General features: G+C 39.3%; 1 protein-coding gene across 1 annotated transcript in view; it reads right to left on the reverse strand.

Annotated features, from left to right (window-relative positions):
• Positions 1–22,738, reverse strand: part of RASGRF2 (Ras protein specific guanine nucleotide releasing factor 2) — a 498,296-nt gene that overhangs the window by 247,613 nt on the left and 227,945 nt on the right. Inside the window, exons 7-8 of the mRNA XM_077462462.1 lie at positions 6,294–6,487; positions 1,482–1,591 (exon numbers count right to left, since the gene is read on the reverse strand). Coding sequence (XP_077318588.1) covers positions 1,482–1,591; positions 6,294–6,487 — 304 coding nt within the window. The remainder of the gene's footprint in view (positions 1–1,481; positions 1,592–6,293; positions 6,488–22,738) is intronic.

Below are 22,738 nucleotides of genomic sequence, written 5' to 3' on the forward strand. Positions count from 1 at the left end.
CTTTCCAATGCTGCCATTTGGTCACATGATCTCAGTGAAGAGGGTTGGGCAGCTGATGTTTGGGCAAACTAGACAATCAGCTTGAATTTAAAGTACAACCAAGGGCAAACCCTTTTTTTTCCGTTTCAGATAGAGTGAAGAGGGATTAGAACACCTGACAGTTTTTAATACTATCTGTGCCCCTATTAGGGAGGTTCTACACTCTCCATTTGTACTATTTACCATTATCATTGACAGTGAAAGTAAAAGAAAATCCCAAATTTTGGGTTGTCATCAGAAAAGTCATAGAAAGGAAATCTTCCAATAGGGTAATTAGTTCTGGTGACCTGGAGGTCTCCAAAGGATTCCCTTAATTTGCAGAGATTTCCTCTAACGTCCTGTTAGGCTATGGGGCAGAATGTGAAGGGAAATCACCGCAATGGGACACAGATGGCAAAAACAAATTTAACATAAGTTATAACATTCTCTCACTCCATCCGAAATGCAAAAAAGTTTTGCCTATCGTTCTCCAAATATCAACCATACTACAGGTCCACTTTAAAGGGTTCAACCACCCAATATTGATATTTCAGTTATTTATAGGTTTTGGTGATCTTGGTCACCCTTGGATTTCTTATATCTCTATATTTCTGCCATGTTGTTCCATCTCTTCCTGTTAGTCCCTCTCCATATTATAATATAAAATAACCATGGTGAGACAACATGGTGAGAGGGATCCTCTCATGTATGGTATGAAAAGATAACTTAGCAAAGGTGTCCATGAGAGATACTCTTTACTCTTCAGCATCTACCAAACACCATAAGCATTACTGGGGCATTATCTAACATGAATGGGTCTAGGTACTCTGTAAGAAGCTTAGGAGCATGTTGCAACTGTACATAGAAATAAAATACACAATGTAGGGGAGATTTACTTAAAATGGTGTGCACAGAATCTGGTGTAGCTGTGCATAGTAACTAATCAGCTTCTAATTTTAGCTTATTCAATTAAGTTTGACAATAAGCCCCTGTTCACATCGGGCCAATTTGGCATGCAATTGGACATGTCAAATTGCATGCCAAATCGGACTATATTGGCAGCCATCCAAATCGGTGCGACGTCAACTTTGCGGCACCGCACCAATTCCTAAAAGTAGTTTCTACACTGCTTTTGGCGACTTCGGAGATGATTTCAATAGACAGCTGTGCATGAACCCGCACAGATGTCTGTCAAATCGCCCCCGAAGTCGGACTGAAATGCCAGTTTGAAATCGTGCAAGTTCAGCTGAACTCACACAATTTCAAACCCGCCCTCGGTGTGAAAGAGGGCTTAAACCTAGAAAATTATTGGTTACTATGCACAAAGTGCACTACATTCTATGTGTACCAGTTTTGGTAAATCACCCCTAATTGATAATGTGCAATTTGCACTGGAAATACTGTGCATATTCTAGAGTGAAGAGATTAAAATAAGAACATTCTCTAATGTATAAATGGTTTACCTTGACAGCTCCTCCAATTTGGACTGAGCAAACTCTAAACTCTTCCTTTCCACATGCTCATGAGGTGTGTGTGCCAGAAGCTCATGAAGAGTTATAATGTACCGAGGAATCTAGGAATGAAAGAAACAGCTAAAATATGAGTTTATCAAAGTTGTGTAGCTATCACACGTCTTTCATTGTTCTCATTAGCCAATACTGTTGAACAGGTGCTTGTGCATGTGAGATCAAAGTGTTCCAGCCGCCTGAGATCATTCCACACTCAGAGCTCTCCAGGCTTGTCTGATATGCTTGAATCGATGATGATGATGATGGTGATAATAATGGAAGCACACAGTAATGTAAAGCAAAGGAACTTTAGTGGTGAATAGCTTATATTTACTGATGACTGAAAATATGCAGGCATTTTGTACAATCAAGTGCTTAACGTATATCTAAAGTGCTTAAATCTTGTGCAAAGTTTTCGTTAAACTAAAAGCAAAGGTAAGCTAAATCTTTTTTTTTTTTACAAAATGGTGAGTAGTTAGGACCCCCATTGGGTTTTAATTGATGTATGTGTTAAGGAAATGTTCTTGCTGTTTCTCCTGGTGACAACTCTTATCAGGACTCAAAGCCAGATAAATCCAAATTTTAAGTTGTCTTTAGAACAGGAATAAAAGGGAAAAATCATTCAATTGGTACACATGTTCAGGTCATTCCTGTTGTTTTACAGGACGGGAAGTGCAGGAAAGTCTCCCCAATGGGACACAGCTGGCAAAAACAATTGACATGGGGTGTTACCAATTCCTACTCCATTCAAAACGAAAAACAAATTGGCTTTATATGTAATTTAGTGTGTATATATAAACCATTTTCTAGGAACACAAATCCAAATTCATACAGTGGTTTGCAAAACAGGAATAGTGGAAAAAAGCACCAATGGGGACACCTGTTTTCATAAAAACTGTTTGACAGGGGATTTCCTCTCCCTTTCTTTGGTGTCTCTGGGAAAGGGAAATGAGAAAATTACCCCAGAGAGAAATTAATAAAAAAAAATATAAAACATACACGGCTGCCGGACCTTGCTGGAACGTAACGTCATCGCAACTCCGGCCAATCAAAGCGCTGAAGCCGCGAACCCAGAAGAAACACAGAGGGGAAAATGTCAGCTCCCTCTGCGGTGACCAGGATGAGATGCCAATGCTTCGCTCAAAGGTAAGTACCAGCTCATTATGCCTTTGCCTTACAGGGTTCTTTTTTTTCTGCGGGTATACTACCGCTTTAAAGTTCCATGGCTAACCATTCCCTTTTAGAGCTGCAACTAATGATTAGTTTGTCTATCGATTATTTTTTCGATTAGTCATCGACTATTTTTTTTGCTAGGGTTTTTTTTTTTTTGATTAGCTAATTAATCCTTTGGATAACTTTACAAAAAATGATAAGTACATAAAAAAAAAAAAAAAGGTAAGATAAAAGAATATAACTATTATATATAAGTATGTAGTTATATTCTTTTATCTTACCTTTTTTTTATATACTTATTTTTTTGTAAAGTTAAGATAAAAGAATATAAATGTAAATATATATATATATATATATATTCTTTTATTTTAGCTTTTTTTATTTTTCTGTTCAGAATTTCATGAATGTTTATAATTTATTTTTTACAATGCATTCTTTTTTTAAGGGGGAGGGTGTGTGGGGACAGTGTGAGTGGGTTTTTTTTTTTTTTTAAACTATTTTTTACAATTTTTTATTTATTATTTATTGCAATTTTTTATCAGCCCTGTGTGGGTGGGCTATGGTGAGATATCAGGGGTCTTAACAGACCTCTGACATCTCCCATTTGAGACAGGGAAAGGGACTGGGGACATAGATTCCCCAGTCCCTTTCTCTGCAGCCTCTGCTGCACTGATAATGAATGGAGAGAAGACAGCATTCATTAACTGAGACATCGTAATCACAGGAGGTTACAATGTTTCAGTTATGTGTATGGACAGAGTCAGTGGTCACTGACTCTGTCCATTCTGAAAACGAAGGAGCCGGGTTTACAGGCTCCTACCTCCGCTCTCCATCCTGAAATACCGAGGGAGGCGGCAGCACGGAGGGGGAGAAGAGAGGGGGACAGTTGCACGGAGGGGGACACAGAAGAGAGAGGAGGACAGATGCATGGAGGGGGACACAGAAGAGAGAGGGGGACAGATGCACAGAGAGGGAGAAGAGAGGGGGCAGCAGCACGGAGGGGGAGAAGAGAGGGGGACGGTAGCACGGAGAGGGAGAAGAGAGGGATACGGCAGCACGGAGGGGGACAGATGCACGGAGGGGGAGAAGAGAGGGGGACGGTAGCACGGAGGGGGAGAAGAGAGGGGTACGGCAGCATGGAGGGGGACAGATGCACAGAGGGGGAGAAGAGAGGGGGACGGCAGCACGGAGGAGAGCGGGAGACACAGAGCAGGATGAGAGAAGCGCTGCGGTGGGGGTGTGCAACTCTCACTGTGTGACGCATCGACGCCCTGCACGCGCGTCGACGTATTTTTGTAGTCGACGTAATCGATTACGTCGACTCGTCGTGGCAGCTCTATTCCCTTTAAGTGCTTGGTCCTTTGCTGATTTCTGGCAAATCATTAATCAGAGCAATAGATTCATGAAAAGCATGATCTGATGTGCGTCAGTTAAATTGGCAAGTGCATGTTATATTAAAGTCAACAAACTATAATCCTCTAACCTAAGCTGAGCTATCAATCTAGGTAAGCATTCCTTTATTGCCTTACTTTACAGCATGGCTAAATCTAAGCTTGGAAATGAGAAAAAAAACCTTGCATACAATATTTATATTTTCTTGAGCACTGGGCTCAAAATTTAATTATGAGTTAAAATGAACATATCCATTCATTTTAAATCTCTGACATGAAAGTATCCATACACAAGACTTCTGATGCTGTAACCATAGCAACATGAGCCATTTGTTTGCCAACCAACCAATAATTATACATGGTCATGCCTCATTGTGTGAAAGACATGTATTTATCTGTTCAACAGACAATTAAAATAGGTTGTAAATGTCTGCTGCCAAGGACTCCCTGTGGTGAAATGGAACCGGAAATGTCATCTTCAGTCCATTCCATGTCCCTGAGCTGCACAGAAAATATACAAGGCCTGTTGCTCAATGAAAGCAGATATAGTAGTCCTAATCTTATGATAACTCAACCCTCGCAATCAATGTTAACTACAGTACTTTACATCCTTATTAGCATTAATAAATAGATAAGAATTTTTTTTTTTTTTCAGTGGTTTCCAGCTAGGGGGTATTTTTCAAAACATTTCTCAACAAAATAAAGCATGGAGACATGGATGTCAAGGCGAGTTTGCCTTGAATATTAAAAATTTATTAAATAGTGTTTTCAGTTTGTGTTGTACATCAGTTATGTCAGATACAGTTTAGATCCGCTTAAAGGTGCACTCCAGGCAGGTACAACAAGAATAGTTGAATTAGTTCACTGATTTATTAAATATCAATAAATGTATTTCACATAGAACAAACTTACAAGTTCAATGTAGAAAGGGGTAGGACTGCTAACCAATTAGGTTTATTGCATTGCACAGTAATGCTCAACTAACACTAGATGCTTCCTGACAGTATTCTTCAATATCCAATCACGGTTTGGGGGTGGTACTAGACCAGGCTGTATCGATTACCTGCAAAATAGTCTACACAGAGGTCACAAAGAGAGCAAGCAAGATCTGGTAATCCAATCTGTCAGGGCTGGTTGAACACAGCTACCTCTACCCCCCAGAGCATCTACTACATGCAGGGTTTCTGTTAGAAATCATGGGGTCCCGTACAGCCTATCTGACAGGAACAATGAAACAAGCCTAACAGGTAGCTCCAGCCACATTATGGACAAACCATTCATCAATGCAACCAGAATACCTTGTTTTTCTTCCATTTTTAACAGCCCTTTGGGGGTTGGCAAAATATCTAAACAGACACCCAATATCATAGATTCCTCAAAATCTTTTCTTTGCAGCTGCAGAGTGATTGAATAGGAAGCACTCAGAACAGAAGCTCCCTGTTTATTCACAAACTGAACATTGTAAACCCAGGGAGGACCACTAGGGGATTGGTTCCAGTAATTGCAGCCATTCCTGCTGCTCTGAGCCCCCCCGTTGGGCCCTCTTAGGCTCTGTACAGGAGGGCAGGTGCTTCCCCCTTATCAGCAGCCCTGACTACATGTACACTGTTTCACCAAAGTCTAGGCATGTCCATGTTCACCAACAGAATCCTTACAATTTGTTTTGTAATGTTTGTTAAAAACAGTGCTTAAATACATCACTGCTTTAATCTAGAAAGACCACGTAATCTATTATACTTTTAGAAAACTACAACCCTATCTGGAACCACTTTGCTTAAGAAATTTTCATGTCTCAAGCTTCCAAGTTGTTTTTCAGAAATGCTATTTTCTCTTACATGTGTCCAATTTTCCACCGCTGCATGTTGTTTTTGAGGAGCTGTGAATCAGAAAAAATTTTGAATGCTCAGCTTATATGGGTTAGTAAGAGTATTTCTGCTTTGATTTCTTCAGTCAGCATGCTGTAGTGGTAAGTATGGCCTCAGACACATAGATGTTTAGGGTGTTGAGTAAGTAATAGCTTTGTATATTAGCTGCTCTACCACTTTAAAGTCAATAAAAATGTTAATTGATTATCTGATGATTACAATATATCTTCATTTTAAAATGGACAGGAACCATTATGCGCAAGTCAACCTGAGGACTACATTTAAAAACAAACCTTTGGTGACTAGAATACCACAACATGTTGGAGAACTGAAAATACCTGGAACATGGGGTAAGTGAGGAACGTTTCCAGCATCCTCCCCTCACAGGCTGGATTGGCTTCGTATTGCTTCAGGAGTTTGTCAAAGTCTCGGTTTTGCTTACAATTTGCCAGCACTTGCAGACTGTATTGATGGTTCCGAACAAACTCTTGATAAATGTTTAACATCGGTAGAAGAATATCAAACAAGTCAGCTGGTTAAAGCAAGAAAATAGAAAAGAAAATGAGCAAAATTACAGGTTCTGACAGCGGTTACAACATGCAGACCAGGTTAGCTCCTTCTAATAAGGGCTGACCCATGCATTTTATATCACATTTACACAGGCAGGTCGCATTGGTCTGTGACTGCATATTTCTACATGGAACACATTTACCTACACTGAAGAAAAGGCATTTTGGCTGGATTATTTTACTGAAAATGGGTTGATGTAAACACAGGTCAAACAATGCAAATAAACTGATATTTAAGTGGATCTAAACTCCAAAAGTAAAGATTTGTTTTGTTAAAATGGTTCATTTTTCATCAGCAGTATCCCGAAAATTTTACCTTTTGCCTCCAATTCTTCATAAAAATAGTAATGCACTTCCTGACATGCTACTGTGTCTATGCACTGCTGTAGCCTCCTAGTTCTATATAGTGTGGGGTCTTCAAAGGTTGGGTTCTACACCAAAGTGGTAAATAATGACTTTCAAGAGTCAAAGAGACTATCCAAAGGGGTCAATAATTTGGTTGGGAATAAAATGGGGTCAATAAATTGCTGGAGCTAAGTAAATTTGGGACCAAGTTCTGAAGGTGGGGTGGCTGGTTGCCAAGGTTTGGATGGTCAGCCACCAGCAAGTGCAGTCTTAAATTGTCTCTACCAGCTAGGCGTTGTTACTGGCCTTGTTCACCAGCTTTTCATTGTGGATCTGTGATCTTCCACCTTCCCGCTTCCTGCAAACATTTTCACTTTCATCCTGAGCATACTCTTCCATCTCAAACTTTGTTTGAGAAACAATACACTTATAGAAATCCCAAAAAACTGAATGCTGTACATTTATTAAAAATTCAGTAGTGTAAAAACCATAACAGCTGCTACTAATTGCAAGAGGAAGTGTCAACAATATTAAAAAGAATATTAATGATTATCTATTATTATTGTCATTTATGTAGTACTATTATTTCAAGAAATATTTATGAAATTATTTTCATATAATAAATGTTTGGAGATCGATGAAAATTTTAAAATTTCATAAGGGGTCAGTGAGCTAAAGTGTTTGAGTACCCCTGATGTAATGCATGTCTTGCCCTCGCCTGCTTCTGTTAGTCTATATTTTAGGAGAGATTTGGTGATATCACTGCTGTGCTGCTATTTGTACTTCTGAGGGTCTGCTGGAGAGGAAGCTGCACCTGCAGAGCAAGTATCTCCCTGCTCCTACTTCATTCATTCTGTAGATCTGCACTTCCCTTACTTCTCTTGCCACAGGAACAGATATAACTGCACAAAGATTCTAAACCTTTCCCACTACATCCATAACTAATGAAAAATTTAAAATGTTACCATCTTCTTCAACATGTTAAGAAATGCTACCAGCTGGAAAAGGAAATCAAGTTGAAATGACTGATGGTATAAACCATGGGCGTTCAACCTTCAGCCACATAGAGCCCAAGACGGCTATCAATGCTGCCTAACACAAAATCAAAAACTTACTTAAAAAGGTTGAATTTTTTTTGGAATCATCTTTTGTAAAAATGCATTTAGACTTAGCGAACACATAAGGTCAAATGAAAATTTTTATAGTGTCTCATTACTGGACTTTTCTACGTTTTATTTTCCCAAAGAAAAATACCCCACTTTTAACAATCACACCTTATTCATGTCATCAGTTTTCAACAGCACCTACGTAAATTTGTGAGCAACTATTTTCAAGGAAGGAATGCAAAAAGGGCAAAATTAGAACCAAAATATGACAAGCACCTTGAGAATTCATTGAGAATTTCGACTATATCCATCAAGACAGATACGGATGTGTTAGTTTATCAAAAACAGTGCCAAATAATGCACTAGTTTTATGTTGCCCTTTTACTTTTATAATAACAAATTAAACTGTATTGCTCCGATAGGTATATTATCTTTATCAGTGATCATTAACTAGTGATCTGTCTGACTTTTTCTGCTCATCGGCTATCCCTATTGTTAGTGTATTTTATGTGTGGTCCAAGACAATTCATCTTTTTTCAATGTGGCCCAGGAAGGTCACAAGATTAGATACCCCTGGTATAACAGATACATGTCTACTTCATATAAATATAAAATGTTAAAAAGAATCTCACAGCATTGACAAAACGATAAAATATATATCAGAAGTTGTTAGCAATGACCTTGTGATATCCTTTATGTATGAACATGCTTTTTAATCTCATATATGAATGTGGTCATGATCTGAGCTTACGTTACTCAGGGTAGTTCAAACAGCCTAATATGAACAATGAACGGTCATACAACACTCCATTTATTCCTAAAACTCCTACATTATTGCACTACTACTGTACAGTTCTAACAGTGATATTATAATCCAGCCAATAAACATGACATGAAAAATCTCCTTCTCCTTTCTGTGAAGCCATGGTACTTTTCTTTGAAGACTACATGAATAAATCCCACTACAAGGATCAAATGTAAGAGCTAGATAATACACAGGAGGTAGGATTGTCAACTCTATTTTATGTATAACTCTACAGAAAAATGCAGTCCCATCTACAAAGGAGTCCCCAAACCTCAAATACCTTCGCTCCAAAATAATAAAAATGCAGTCCCATCTACAAAGGAGTCCCCAAACCTCAAATACCTTCGCTCCAAAATAATAAAAATTAAAGCAACCGTGTATAAATAGCTTCGCAAATCCCACAAAAAAACTCATAAATACAAAAGAAAAAATCAGTAGATATACCAAAAATACAGTATGTTTATTCACATGATTGTACCCCAAAACCCTAACCATAGTTAAAAACAATTTAAATAATAAACATTTACCACATTACCTGAGAGGAGCCAATGAGTAAAATTATTTACTCAACAATTATGATCAAAAGACTCCTGAACTTAAAGTGGTTCTAAAGTCTAAATTTTTTTTTTACCTTTTTTACCTTTGGGGAGGGATATCTGAATGATGCCTGCAGCTAGAGGCATCATTCAGATATCATTCTTTGCAGCCGGTGATTCTGTTCACGATAAGAATGATCATAATGGCAGTTCTGACGCTTGATCGTTCTTATAGGCGATGGGAGGGGACTCCTCCCCCTCCTGCCACCATCCGATGCTTCTCCAGGCTCTCCCGTGCGATCAGGAGCCCAGAGAAAGAAACGGACAGATGAGGATGATAGAGATTTTCGGTGACCAGATGTCGTCACTGACCGTCGGAGGCCCGGGCACAATGTTATGACGTCACTCCCAGGTACCCAGAAATAAATGAAGCCGCACTCATGGCTGTCAACATGAGGTGGGTGAAATTTTCTTTCACAATCTCATGCTTGTGGGGTCTTATTGACCCCATATCTCTCCATAAAGAGGACCTGTCACATAGATTCCTATTACAAGGGATGTTTACATTCCTTGTAATAGGAATAAAAGTGATCAAAAAAAAAAGAAATAAAAAAAAAAGTGTAAAAATAAAAATAAATTATGTAAAATTAAAAAAAATTTAAAGCGCCCCTGTCCCCGGTAGCTCACCCTCAGAAGCGAACGCACACATAAGTCCTGCTCACATATGTAAACGCCGCTCAAACCACACATGTGAAGTATCGCTGCGTGCATTAGAGCGTGTGCAACAATTCTAACACTAGACCTCTGTAACTCTAAACTGGTAACCTATAAAAAAATTTAAAGTGTCGCCTATGGAGATTTTTAAGTAATGAAGTTTGGCACCATTCCATGATTGTGCGCAATTTTAAAGCCTGACATGTTAGGTATCTATTTACTCGGCGTAACATCATCTTTCACATTATACAAAAAAATTGGGCTAACTTTACTGTTTTGTTATTTTTTAATTCATGAAACCATTTTTTTTTTTTTTATTATTGCGCAAATACCCTGTGAGATAAAAAGTTGCAATGACTGCCATTTTATTCCCTAGGGTGTCTGCTAAAAAAACACGAAGGAGAGAGGTGCCAGAATAGGCCTGGTATTGAAGTGGTTAACGCACTCTCTGCATTAAAGTAAAAAATATCCCACTAGTTATTGTGCACCCTCCTCCCAAACACTTACCTGACTCCTCCACCAAATCCAGCGCTGTACTGTCATCAGCACCCTTGTCTCTTTCTGCTCTCACAGGACACACAGAAGAGCAGCGAGAGAAATAGGCTCCCTATACTATCAGTCAAATCCTGTGAGGAGGAAGAGAGGGACTCGGCTGAGCCATGCTATCTATGTGTGTATACAAATGCACACAGTCCAGGTCAGCAGCACACCTAAATGGGTACCCCCATAGCACAGGCCTTTCGCTATGGGGGGGCAGCCCAATAACTTTAATAGTTTTCCTATGTATGCCAAATGTGCTAGAACCTATTTTGGCGTGGAGCGTTGCACATTTTGGCATGTTTGTAGCACATTTGTCTCTTAACAAAACTTGCATCTGCCACCCACGCTTGGGGTGCCATTAACAATCAATGGCACTGCAAGTGTGACATGTGTTTGCATCGCGTTATTCACAGATTTAAAAAATGCATGGCAGGACGTGTATTCCTGTGTGTTTTTTTCGCATGTTCAGGAAATGCACAGGTGTCAATGCAGCCTAAGTCTGCATAGTTCTCCTGGTCAACCATAAGTTTTACTGTGTAAAAGGTAAGTACAGGCAAAGAGCCATCAACACAGGAACCTTGTTGCCTTCTGCACAAAGTGCTAATTCGTAAGCACTTTATGAAACATTCCTTACGAATGGGCATTTTGTGCAAAATGCATCTATTGCTGCCTTTTGCCTGTGCATACCTTTTACACAATAGATCTACAGTTAAGCAAGGTAACTATGCAAACTTTTGGATTTTTGCTACATGTATCAGTTCCAGTTAAGGTCTGAAAGCTGAGGTTTTTCATGCTTTGGGGTAAGTACAGCCTATTCTGTTTCAAATGCAGCTTTATGCACTGACATACCTCTGTAGACCCAGTGCTGACATGGCACCATCCACAGGCAAAAATAACAAACATGTTATACTTACTTGCTCTGTGCAGTGGTTTTGCACATAGCAACCCGATCTTCCTCTTCTCTGGTCCCTCACTGGCGCTTCTGGCCCCTCGCCCCTGCAGAGTGCCTCCACAGCAAGCGGCTTTCTATGGGGGCACTCGAGCCAAGCCACTGCTCTGTGTGTCCGTTCAGACACTGAGCCACAGTTAGGCCCCACCCCCACTCTCTCCTCATTGGCTCAACAACTTTGAGTGACAGCAGTGGTGGCCAATGGCGCCACACTGCAGTCTCAGCCAATGAGGAGGGAGAGTCCCAGGCAGCCGAGACACTCCTGCAACATCTCTGGATCGGGATAGGGCTCAGGTAAGTATTAGGGGGGGGCTGCTGCACACATAGAATGCATTAAGATAAAAAGCCTTCTGACTTTACAACCACTTTAATCTAATGCAATACTACTTCAGATAATTGCAGTACAGATGATTTTCTAAGTTCAGTCTTTGTGAAGTACACTGGCTGAAGGAACATAGAAGGAACTGGAAGGATCTAGCTATGAATAAGCTAACACAAAACAGGAGGGGAGGGCAGATGGAGATATCAAAATCACATCAGTAAACAAACTGTAGTAGCACAAAACTTCCACTACGTCAGCATACAACAAACAACAGTTACCAGATATCATTCAATACAACAATCACAAAATACAGCCGGTGGCAGCAAGGATTTTGCAGTTTGTACACATCTCTGTATAAATTAGGGTATGTACAGCTGACTCTTATATTCAGGTTCACACCTCAGTCTATCAGTAACCATCAACATAAATGACGCTACAAGCAACAGGTTGTTCATTTTAGTAATTCCACGTACACACAATCGGACTATCCGGCGGACTTGGTCCGGCAGGCCAGAGTCCAGTGGACTTTTTCTTCCCAAAATTACGGCGGACTTAGAAATAAGACTTGCTTCAAAATTGTCCGCTGGACTCGGCTTTTAGCGGACAGTCCGTTTGTCTGTATGCTAGTCCGGCAGGTTAAAAACCGACACTAGGGCAGCTATTGGCTACTGGCTATGAACTTCCTTATTCTACGTCATCACGTTCGAATCCGCCGGACTTTTGGAGTGATCATGTGTGGCCAAGTCTGTTCGCTTGAAAGTCCGGCGGACCTCAGCTGCAAAGTCCGTCGGACAATCCGCCGGACTAAGTCCGCCGGATAGTCCGATCCTGTGTATGCGACATTAGTCCTCTGGAAGCAAAAGCTTCAATAATTGAGTTCTATGCACTAATAAACTGAGATACTGAGCTCCATTCGTGAAGCAGTATCTTCCGCTTTAAAAAATGAGGTAAAATACAGCATAGAGTTTTTCCAAAATTGTGTTGGCATTTACTAAAAAACACTTCTAAAATATCGCATGCAGTATTTTTCCAAAATATCCAGTATTTCTCTCATGAAACCATTCAGTACTTTATCTCCTGCAATATCTAGTGGCGTTGATACAGTGGGGAAGAATTAGAATCCTGCTCAGTTTTTATTGACAATAAAGAGGTAAAATTGATTAAACTGTAGAAATATGGCAATTCACTAAATTAAGTAAATACAAAATATCTTTATAAATGTCAAATATTGAATGAAAATAGTATCAGAAATCACACTCATACATAAATACCCTTCTTCCACCAATAAAAAAGACAATGTTGTCTGTTCATACACATGTGCATTGTATTATGTTTGGAGTGATTGAGAGTTATTTTTGCAGCAAATTATGTATATATTCACAAAAAAAGTCTCTAAAAATCTGGAAAAATGACCGGAGAAAATAAGTATATTTTACTACATGTAATGTGGTTGATTTACTAAATGCACATAGACTGTGCACTTTGCTAATGAAGTTGCTCCAGAGCTTAGTAAATGATAGAGGAGCTCTGTTGACTTCCGTCATCCAATCATGTGCAAAAATGCAATTTTTTTCCACTGCATGTGATTGGTAATTCTTTGTAAAGTGACACTTTACCTCATTTACTAAGCTCTGGAGAAACTTGCAAAGTGCTCAGTCTATGCACAACTTGCACAGCCTATTTTCCTTAAGGCAAAGCTCTAGGCAAAACATTTTTTTTTTTTTCATTTTGGATAGGGAGGGTTATAACCCTTGTCAGTTTTGTTTTACATTTTTTGCCATCTGTGTCCCCATTGGAAGATTTTCCCTCTATTACTTTTCTGGGGACAACCCAACATTTTACAGTTGTGTGAAAAAGTATTTGCCCCCTTTCTGATTTTTGATTTTTTTGCATATTTCTCACACTTAAATGACACAGATCATCAAACAAATTTTATTATTACACAAAGATAAACGGAGTAATACAAAATGCAGTTTTTAAATGATGGTTTCATTTATTAAGGAAAAAAAGCTGTCCAAACCTGCCTGGCTTCATGTGAAAAAGTAATAAACGTAATAACTGTCTGAGCCACCCCTGGCGGCAACAACTGCAATCAAGCATTTGCGATAACTGGCACACTGCTGCGGAGCACAATGAGTCTTTCACATTGCTGTGGAGCAATTTTGGCCCACTCTTTGCAGAATTGTTTTAATTCAGCCACATTGGAGGGTTTTCCAGCATGAAAAGCCTGTGTAAGGTCATGATACCGCATCTCAATTGGGTTTAAGTCCGGGCTTTGACTAGGCCACTCCAAAACCTAAATTTTGCTTTGTTTGAACAGTTTGGAGGTGGACTTGCTGTTGTGTTTCGGCCCATTGTCCTGCTGCATAACCCAAGTGCACTTCAGCTTGAAGTCACAAACTGATGGCCAGGCATTCTCCTTTAGCATTTTCTGGTAGAGCTCAGAATTCATGGTTTCATCAACTATGGTAAGTCGTCAGGGTCCGGAAGATGCAAAGCAGCCCCAGACCATCACGCTACCACCAGCATGTCTGACTATTGGTATGATGTTCGCTGAACTTTCGACCATCAAGAACGCGGTGACGTACAATGCTATGACGAACTGAGAAAATTAAGTTCAGTGCTTCCAAGCATGCATGGAATTGTTTCCGAGCATGCATAGGAATTTTGCGTGTGGGAATTTGTACAGACAATTGTAATTTCCGATCTAAACTTTTTCTGACCGAAAGATTGAGAACCTGCTCTTAACCATTTGCCTGCCAAAATTTCGCCAGCTAAAGTCAGATGGAGCATACACACAATCACATTTTCTGACCAAAAGCTCTCATCGGACTTTTGCATTAGTTTTATGCCAGATGTAATGGGACGCACATCTTCTAAAAAGTTAATGGTTTGTTCTTTTTGGTCAGCAGTGGCTTTGGGCTTGGAAACTCTCCTATGGATGCCATTTGTGCCCAGTCTCTTTCATATTGTTGAATCATGAACACTGATCTTATCTGAGGCAAGTGAGGCCTGCAGTTCTTTAGATGCTGTTCTGGTTACTTTTATGACCTCATAGATGATTCGTCATCATGCTCTTGGAGAAATTTTTGTAGGTTGGCTACTCCTGGGAAGGTTCACCACTGTTCCAAGTTATCTACATTTGTGGATAATGGCTCTCCCTGTGGTTTCAAAGCCTAAAAAATGGTTTTGAAACCCTTCCTAGACCGATACATGTACATTACTTTGTTTCAAATCTGTTCTTGAATTTTTTTAGATTGTGGTATGATGTGTGGCTTTTTGTGATATTTTAGCATGCTTCACTTTGTCAGACAGCTTTTATTTATGTGATTTTTTTGATTCAACAGGTCTGGCAGTATAATTAGTTAGGCCTGGGTGTGGCAAGTGAAACTTAACTCAGCTTTCCGGGGGGGGGGGGGGGGGGGTTTCCCTTAATAGATTAAATAATCATTTAAAAATGGCATGTTGGATTTACTCGGGTATCTTTGTGTAATATTCAAATTTGTTTGATGATCTGAATCATTTAAGTGTGATAAATGTGCAAAAAAATAAAAAAAATCAGGAAGGGGGCAAATACTCTTTCACACAACTGTAGGATTTTCTTTTACTTTCACTGCAATGCTAATAGTACGCAGGACAAATAGACAGGGTGTCTCTCCCTAATGGTGGCATAGACAATAATAAAAACATGACAGATGTTCTAATCCACCTCCACTCTATATAAAACTAAAAAAAAAGTTTAGCTACACTTTAAGTAAATCAACCCCAATGATTTCCATATTTGAGAGAACTCATCCGAAAAGGCAGAGACTACTCAAAATTGGCTATTATATTTTTTCATTCCTTAAATACTGCATGCATTTAATTATTTATTTCCTTTCCTTCTGTGAATTGAGTTTATGGCCTTTCCATGTGGTATTTACTGAGCATTTTAAGCATTTTGCAATAAATACTGCAAAACTGTACAGTGATTTGACAGTTTTAGGATTGTATGCGATATTTATGTGTATAAATGTGTCTGGACACCTAAATACCGCATGCAATCTGCCTTAGTGAATGGAGCTTGCTATGTTTTAGCCAAGATATATCACTTTACAGGAAAAACTAAACAGAAAAAGCCCATGTCCTAACGATTTTGTTATAAGTCGTAATGCAGATATACAATTTAAAATGCATGTAAACCCTCATGATGAAGCTAATTCTGTATTATGTTTCCTTTAGGTCTATGAACTATATCACGGTAAGAGTTTTATCTATTTGAAAAAGTGCAAAAAAAAAAATCTGTTGATCCTGCTTGAAATCCAGAGATAACTTTCTGTGTTTTTTGCCTCTGACTGTTATAAGTTATTATTTTTCCCAGTTCTGTGTGCTACAGAACACCTCCAAGAGGAGGTGTCCTGTAGTCCCTAATACTTTTTTTTATCCTAGAGTGACAATGCTGTTCCTTCCTATATACAGTACACTGATGGAGTTTTGGCACCCTAAGACATGGATGCTCAAACTGTTGCCCTCCAGCTGTTGCAGAGGTACAAGTCCCATCATGCCTCTGCCGTTGGGAGTCATGCTTGTAACTGTCAGCCTTGCAACGACTCATTGGATTTGTAGTTCTGCAACAGCTGGAGGGCTGCCAGTTGAGCACCCATGCCCTAATAGGATGTGCGGGACAGGCAGGATCAAGGGAAAATAAAGGAACACAAGCCTGAAAAATAAAATCAATGCAGCAGCCACATGTAAGAACTAATAAGCTGCAATATTTAGAGTGGGTCTGTTTGTCTCTTGCTGGAACATTCTCATTCGATGTCTGATCAGATGTGTTCTATCTCCTGTGCTCTTAGTCCTTGAGTATGTGCCTTGCCTTGATTTGTCCTTGTCAGTTTCTGAAGGTAATGCTGTGTTCTGTCTTTAAAGTTGATCAGTATAATCTGCACTAATGTGTGCTCCCCCATATGTTAACTATTTACTTTCCTATGCTGATTGTTTGCTGTCATTTGCTTTCTGCTACACCCACAGCTCTGCTATCATTTTGCATTTGCACTCTAGCCTTTTTTGCTATTCTCTTTTATTCAAACTTAGGCTACTTTCACACTGAGGCGCTTTGCAGACACTATAGTGCTAAAAATAGAGCTTGCAAAGCACCCTGAAAGAGCCACTCAATTCTGTCCAATGTGAAAGCCCAAGGGGCAAAATGATCTCTCTCTCTCTAGAGTCCATACCTCTCTTAATACAAGAAAGGACTTTGCTCGCTTTGGAAACCGCAGCTTGGCCTTGCATGCTATTGTTGAGCTTATGATCTGCCAAAACCCCCAGATCCTTCTCCACCATTGATTCCCCCAGTTGTACTCCCCCTAGTATGTATAATGCATGCATATTCTTAGCCCCCAAGTGCATAACTTTACATTTATCAACATTAAACCTCATCTGCCACATAGTCGCCCAATTAGACAGAGCATTGAAGTTGGCTTGTAAATTAGAGACATCCTGTAAGGACATTATTCCACTGCATAGAAATGTTACTTTTAATCCCAGACCCTATACAATTTATAAAGATATTAAAAAGTAAGGGTCCCAGCACTGAACCTTGGGGTACACCACTGATAACCTTAGACCATCCGGTGTAAGATTTATTAACCACTACTCTCTGAATTCTGTCTTTTAGCCAGTTTTCTATCAATTTAAAAATTTATCTTTCCAAGCCTGTAGACTTTACCTTACACATGAGCCGTGTGTGGGGAACTGTGTCAAATGCTTTTGGCAAATCCCGGTATACCACGTTCACAGCCACCCCTCTGTCCAAGGTTTTACTTACCCCCTCATAAAAAGGAATCAGGTTTGTTTGACAACTTCTGTCTTTCATGAATCCGTGATGTCTACTGCTTAAAATATTTTTTTCCAACAAGAACTCGTCTATGTGGTCTTTTATTAAACTCTCCAGTATCTTCCTAACTATAGAAGTTAAACTAACAGGTCTATAGTTACTTGGTAAAGACTTTGATCCATTTTTAAATATGGGCACCACATTAGTAGTATTAGGACTGCAAGCAACGCAGGGTGCCGTGACGAGGTCTTGCAGCTTTCACATGCATTTGCAAATGTGTGCTAACTAAACCCCTGCTTAGACAGGTTAATTTGATTGGTCAGCAGACTGGTTGGTGAGTTGAGCTATGGAATTGTCTTTGTTTTATATGTATATGCCCTCCATGGGCTCCTCACTGTGAAGGCCAGTTATAGGTGTGGGTAGTGGCCAGTTTTTTGTTACTATGGGCACCACATTGGCCCTGCGCCAATCCAGTGGTACCATTCCAATCATTAACGAGTCCCTAAATATTAGAAACAATGGCCTTGAAATGACAGAGCTCAATTCTTTTAGGATCTGTAGGTGGATGCCATCTGATCCAGGTGCTTTATCCACCTTCATTTTGTCTAAATATTTCTGGACCATATCCCTTTTGAGCTATTGTGGATCATTTGGGGCTGTGTCACTACCACCCCCATTATGAACTTGAGCTCCCCCATGTTCCTTTGTATACACAGAATTGAAGAAAGTATTTAAAAAAATTGGCCTTCTCTTTGTCCCCAGTCACCCACTCTTGATTGTTTTGTAAATGGCCAAAATGCTCAGACCTGACCTTTTTACTATTAATATATTTGAAGATTTTTGTTGGAGTTTGTCCTATTATCTTTTGCAATCTGTCGTTTGTTTTGAATTTTTGTGTCCTTGATTTCCTTTTTACATATTCTGTTATTTCTTTATAAAAATTTAAATAATGACAGCATTCCTTCATTTTTATATTTTTTAAAAGCTCTTTTTTTATTATTTATAGCCATTTTTACTTTTGCCATGAGCCGCATAGGTTTTATTATTAGCCTTTTAACCTCCCTGGCGGTATGATTAGTTCTGGTTTTAGGTGCTGAAAGCAGTACAATTATTTTGCATGGAAATTTGGCGTTTTATATTGTAGTCCTGTAATTCTTAGGAATAACTCTCTTAAATCTGTTCAAACCATAGTCTAGCAGACATATGATAAAGTTTATAATATAATAAAGAATAATAAAAATTATTCAATAATGTAATCAAATCCTAAAACACTGAAAAAGGGACACTTTCTGGTTGCTATGGACAATCTCCAAATTTCAGGCAGAAAAAACAGTATTTATAATATAAAAGTGCATGCAGGGCACTGCACGGACCACTAGGGACAAAGGGGGTATGTAATTTTTTTATACAGTACTGTAATCTGTAAGATGACAGTACTGTGTGTGTTTTGTGTCTTTTTACTTTTTTGAATTTGGCGCTGATCTCCGCTCCCGTGCACCGTAACGTCGCAGGGAACGGAGCTCAGCGGCATTCGGGCACTGTGAATCGAGCGGAGGACAGCTCGGTCACACAGAGTGGAGGACATCGCTGGATCCAGGGGACAAGGTAAGTAACTCTCACTGTGTCCTCCCTGTATCCAGTGATGCGATCTCGAGTCTGGCTTGGGGTTACCGCTTGTGGAACTAAAATCCCAACCCGAGCCAGATTCGGGATCACTGCTAGGTAGGTTAAACTTATTGCCCATGGGAACATACATTGCAGTAAGTTTGCATACAGTCTTTTTGAAGACTTCCCATTTCTGTTATGTGATCATTGATGCCAATATTCCCTCCCAGTGTAATACTTGGAGCGCAGCCCTCATTCTTGGAAAATTTGCTCTCTTAAAGTTAAGTGTTTTTATCTTATTCGTATGTGTTTGTTGTTTACAGCTAGCATTAAATGAAATTATGTTATGGTCACTCATAAAAAGGGGGAAATTGGGGATTTTGAATGAAGCCATGGCCGGTTATGGTCATGTGCTTCCATCCCTGTCATTATGAGGAAAATGCAGCAGGAAAAGCATCAAAGTTGTAACAAAAAGGGTGAGATTTTATATGAAGCTCATGGTAACAAAATGAATAGAATGGTGGATTGTAAAATATTTAATAATAATAGATACATGTTTACATACATTAAATTTCATATACATAGAAATGCACACTTCCATAGTGCCAATTTCTAGAACAGTAATATCTGGTAGTAAAATATTTATAAACATTAATCACATGATAAGATTAAGGAGTCCACCAACATTAATGATTGGATAAACACATATTGAAAGATAGAATCTGCACGGTCTACGGTCTTTCCGATCCCTGTCACAATAAAAATTGTATATATGAGCACATATCTTAATGGGCGTGTAATTGAAGTACACAGCAACTGGTATCTCTATGCATTTCGCCGCTTTAAGTTGCTCTTTAGGAGCAGACATGTCATGTATCTGCAATAGGAGAGTAAATTAAGGAGGACAGAAAGAAAACACCCCCCCCCCCTCTATTTTAAACAAGATCACTTACTTACAGGTGTATTGAATCCATTCACATAGCCCCAATATTGGTTCACTTGATTGACTCACTCATCACTGATGCTTCCCATGTTTACACCAGGAGTGCCCGATGTGCCCAGCTCTGCCTGGGTTGTTGTCTGTGATGGGTGCCACTGCTGAACATGCCCCCTCAGCTCCCGATACTGATGCCCTTGGGGGGCTCATGGTCCCTAACATTGCGCCACTACGTGCACATACACCTGTAAGTGATCTTGTTTAAAATAGAGGGGGGTCTATCTATCCTGAAGAGCGGCTTAAAGCTGCAAAACGTATCAAGCTACCAGTTGTCGTGTACTTCAATTACACGCCCATTAAGATATGTGTTCATATATACAATTTTTATTGTGACAGGGATCAGAAAGACCACAGACCGTGCAGATTCTATCTTTCAATATGTGTATATCCAATCATAAATGTTGGTGGACTCCTTAACCTTAATCTTATCATGTGATTAATGTTTATAAATATCTATATCCAGATATTACTGTTCTAGAAATTGGCACTATGGAAGGGTGCATTTCTATGTATATGAAATTTACTGTATGTAAACATGTAACTATTATTATTAAATATTTTACTATCCACCATTCTATTCATTTTGTTACCATGAGCTTCATATAGTCCCACCCTTTTTGTTGCATCTTTGCTGCTTTTACTGCTGCATTTTTGCTCCTTTTCCTCATAATTTACTGATATGAGGCACTATTCCTCCCACTGACACAGCAATAGGGCTAAAATCATTCCACTGACATCAATGATGGGGCACAATTCCTCCCACTGACACAGCAATAGGGCTCAAATCTTTCCACTGACATCAATGATGGGGCACTATTCCTCCCACTGAGATGAGCAATAGGGCACAATTCTTTCCACTGACATCAATGATGGGGCACTATTCTTCTCACTGACACCAATGATGGGGCACTAATAATTCGCCTAATACCAAAGAGGGGACGTTGTTTTACTTTCACTGATGCTACTCCCATTGCCCCGGTTCAGCCCCACTAAAATCTGAAGAACAGTAAACTGGTCCTTTATTTAGAAAGTTTGAAGAACCCTGTTCCTAAGCATCTCCTAAAAATGATTTGATCGTTTATCAGCTTGGGGAATATGGGGCAATTTTATTTATCTGGCAAGTGTCTGGATTTAGCCTTTAAACATTTTTGGCTGGAGCTGGGTTATAGTATCACCCTTCCCAAATGTTTTAATTATGCAAGAAGATGTATATAAAAACAGACCAGTAGATAATCAAGGTTTGCTTCTTGGAAGTGTTTCTTTGTGGAACAATTAGAATCTTTGTGTAGCTGGACAAGGGCTGTTGGCTGGGTCTTTGCAGCTAATAATAACTGAAAGCTGCTTCTTTGTGATTAAATAAGAACTGAGAAGTGGTTCTGAGTGACTGAATAAGCAGTAATGCACTCTTTAGGAGAATCAATCATGTATAGTAAGATTTTTCTAGATTACATTAATATATTTTAATGAAAAGATGCTTCTAATATATTTCATGATAATAAGTATGAAATTCAGTTCAGTTAACTCGGCTGCCTGTGGGGCATAAAAATTGCAGCTGCCGGCACTACTTTATACCATTGCTTTTGCCCTGATAAATTGCTCTTGCTTTCTGATGTCACAATTTTGGTATAGTGTCACAGTGCCTTTTTGGGGGGGGGGGGGGTCATTCACAATTTGCTATATGAGAACTGTACAATAGTCACCTATTCTAAAAAAAAAAAAAAAAAGTGCTTTACACAGCTTTCATCCATGCTGTGCATTAAAATGCAATATTGTCAAGTGCTGTATAAGAGCCATATCACACACGCAATTCACCAAGGTAAGGCATTCTTCTACTGTAATGGAATTGCTCTGTCGCTGACCTGAAACACTGCAGAATCTCACTTACTAGCGAGGGACTAGCAACCAAGTTTGTCTATTGAGTGAGGGAATCTGTAAGAAAAGGTAAGTGCTTTGTTCACCCATTCCTGCTACCAATTACTTCATTTTGTGGCTATTTTTCCTTTCAGCTGCTACATTTTTCTTCTCTCTTTGCCCTCCCCTTTGCCCATTTTGCCCCTTTGATCTGAAAGTATTTCAAAATTTTGTTTGTTTTTAACATTTGATTTTGGGATGAATTGCCTTATCCAAACAACAAACCACACACACCTTTAGAAATGTGTTCAATTAAAAATGAAAAAAAATAATAATTCCATTATGCTCCTTTGAATTTTCTCATCACTGCCATTGAAAATGAATGTTAATTTGACTCAGTCCTCAGTCAGCTCTATGGAAAATAGACTGCATTCAATAAAAATGCCTCACAAAACTGATACAGTTAACCAAACGAAGTTTTTCCATTTACAGTATACTGTGACCATAATATGATGTATTATAGAAGATACAATCCCCCGATTACACTATAACTCTTGTACTAACAGAATACATTGATGGCCCAGGTACCCCCTGATATTACCAAGTCTCCTCCAGGTATTGCAGTCCAG

Source organism: Lithobates pipiens, unplaced genomic scaffold (genome assembly GCF_037356315.1).
Source record: "Lithobates pipiens isolate NorthernLeopardFrog02 unplaced genomic scaffold, aLitPip1_a1.2 Scaffold_3, whole genome shotgun sequence".
NCBI lineage: Eukaryota > Metazoa > Chordata > Amphibia > Anura > Ranidae > Lithobates > Lithobates pipiens.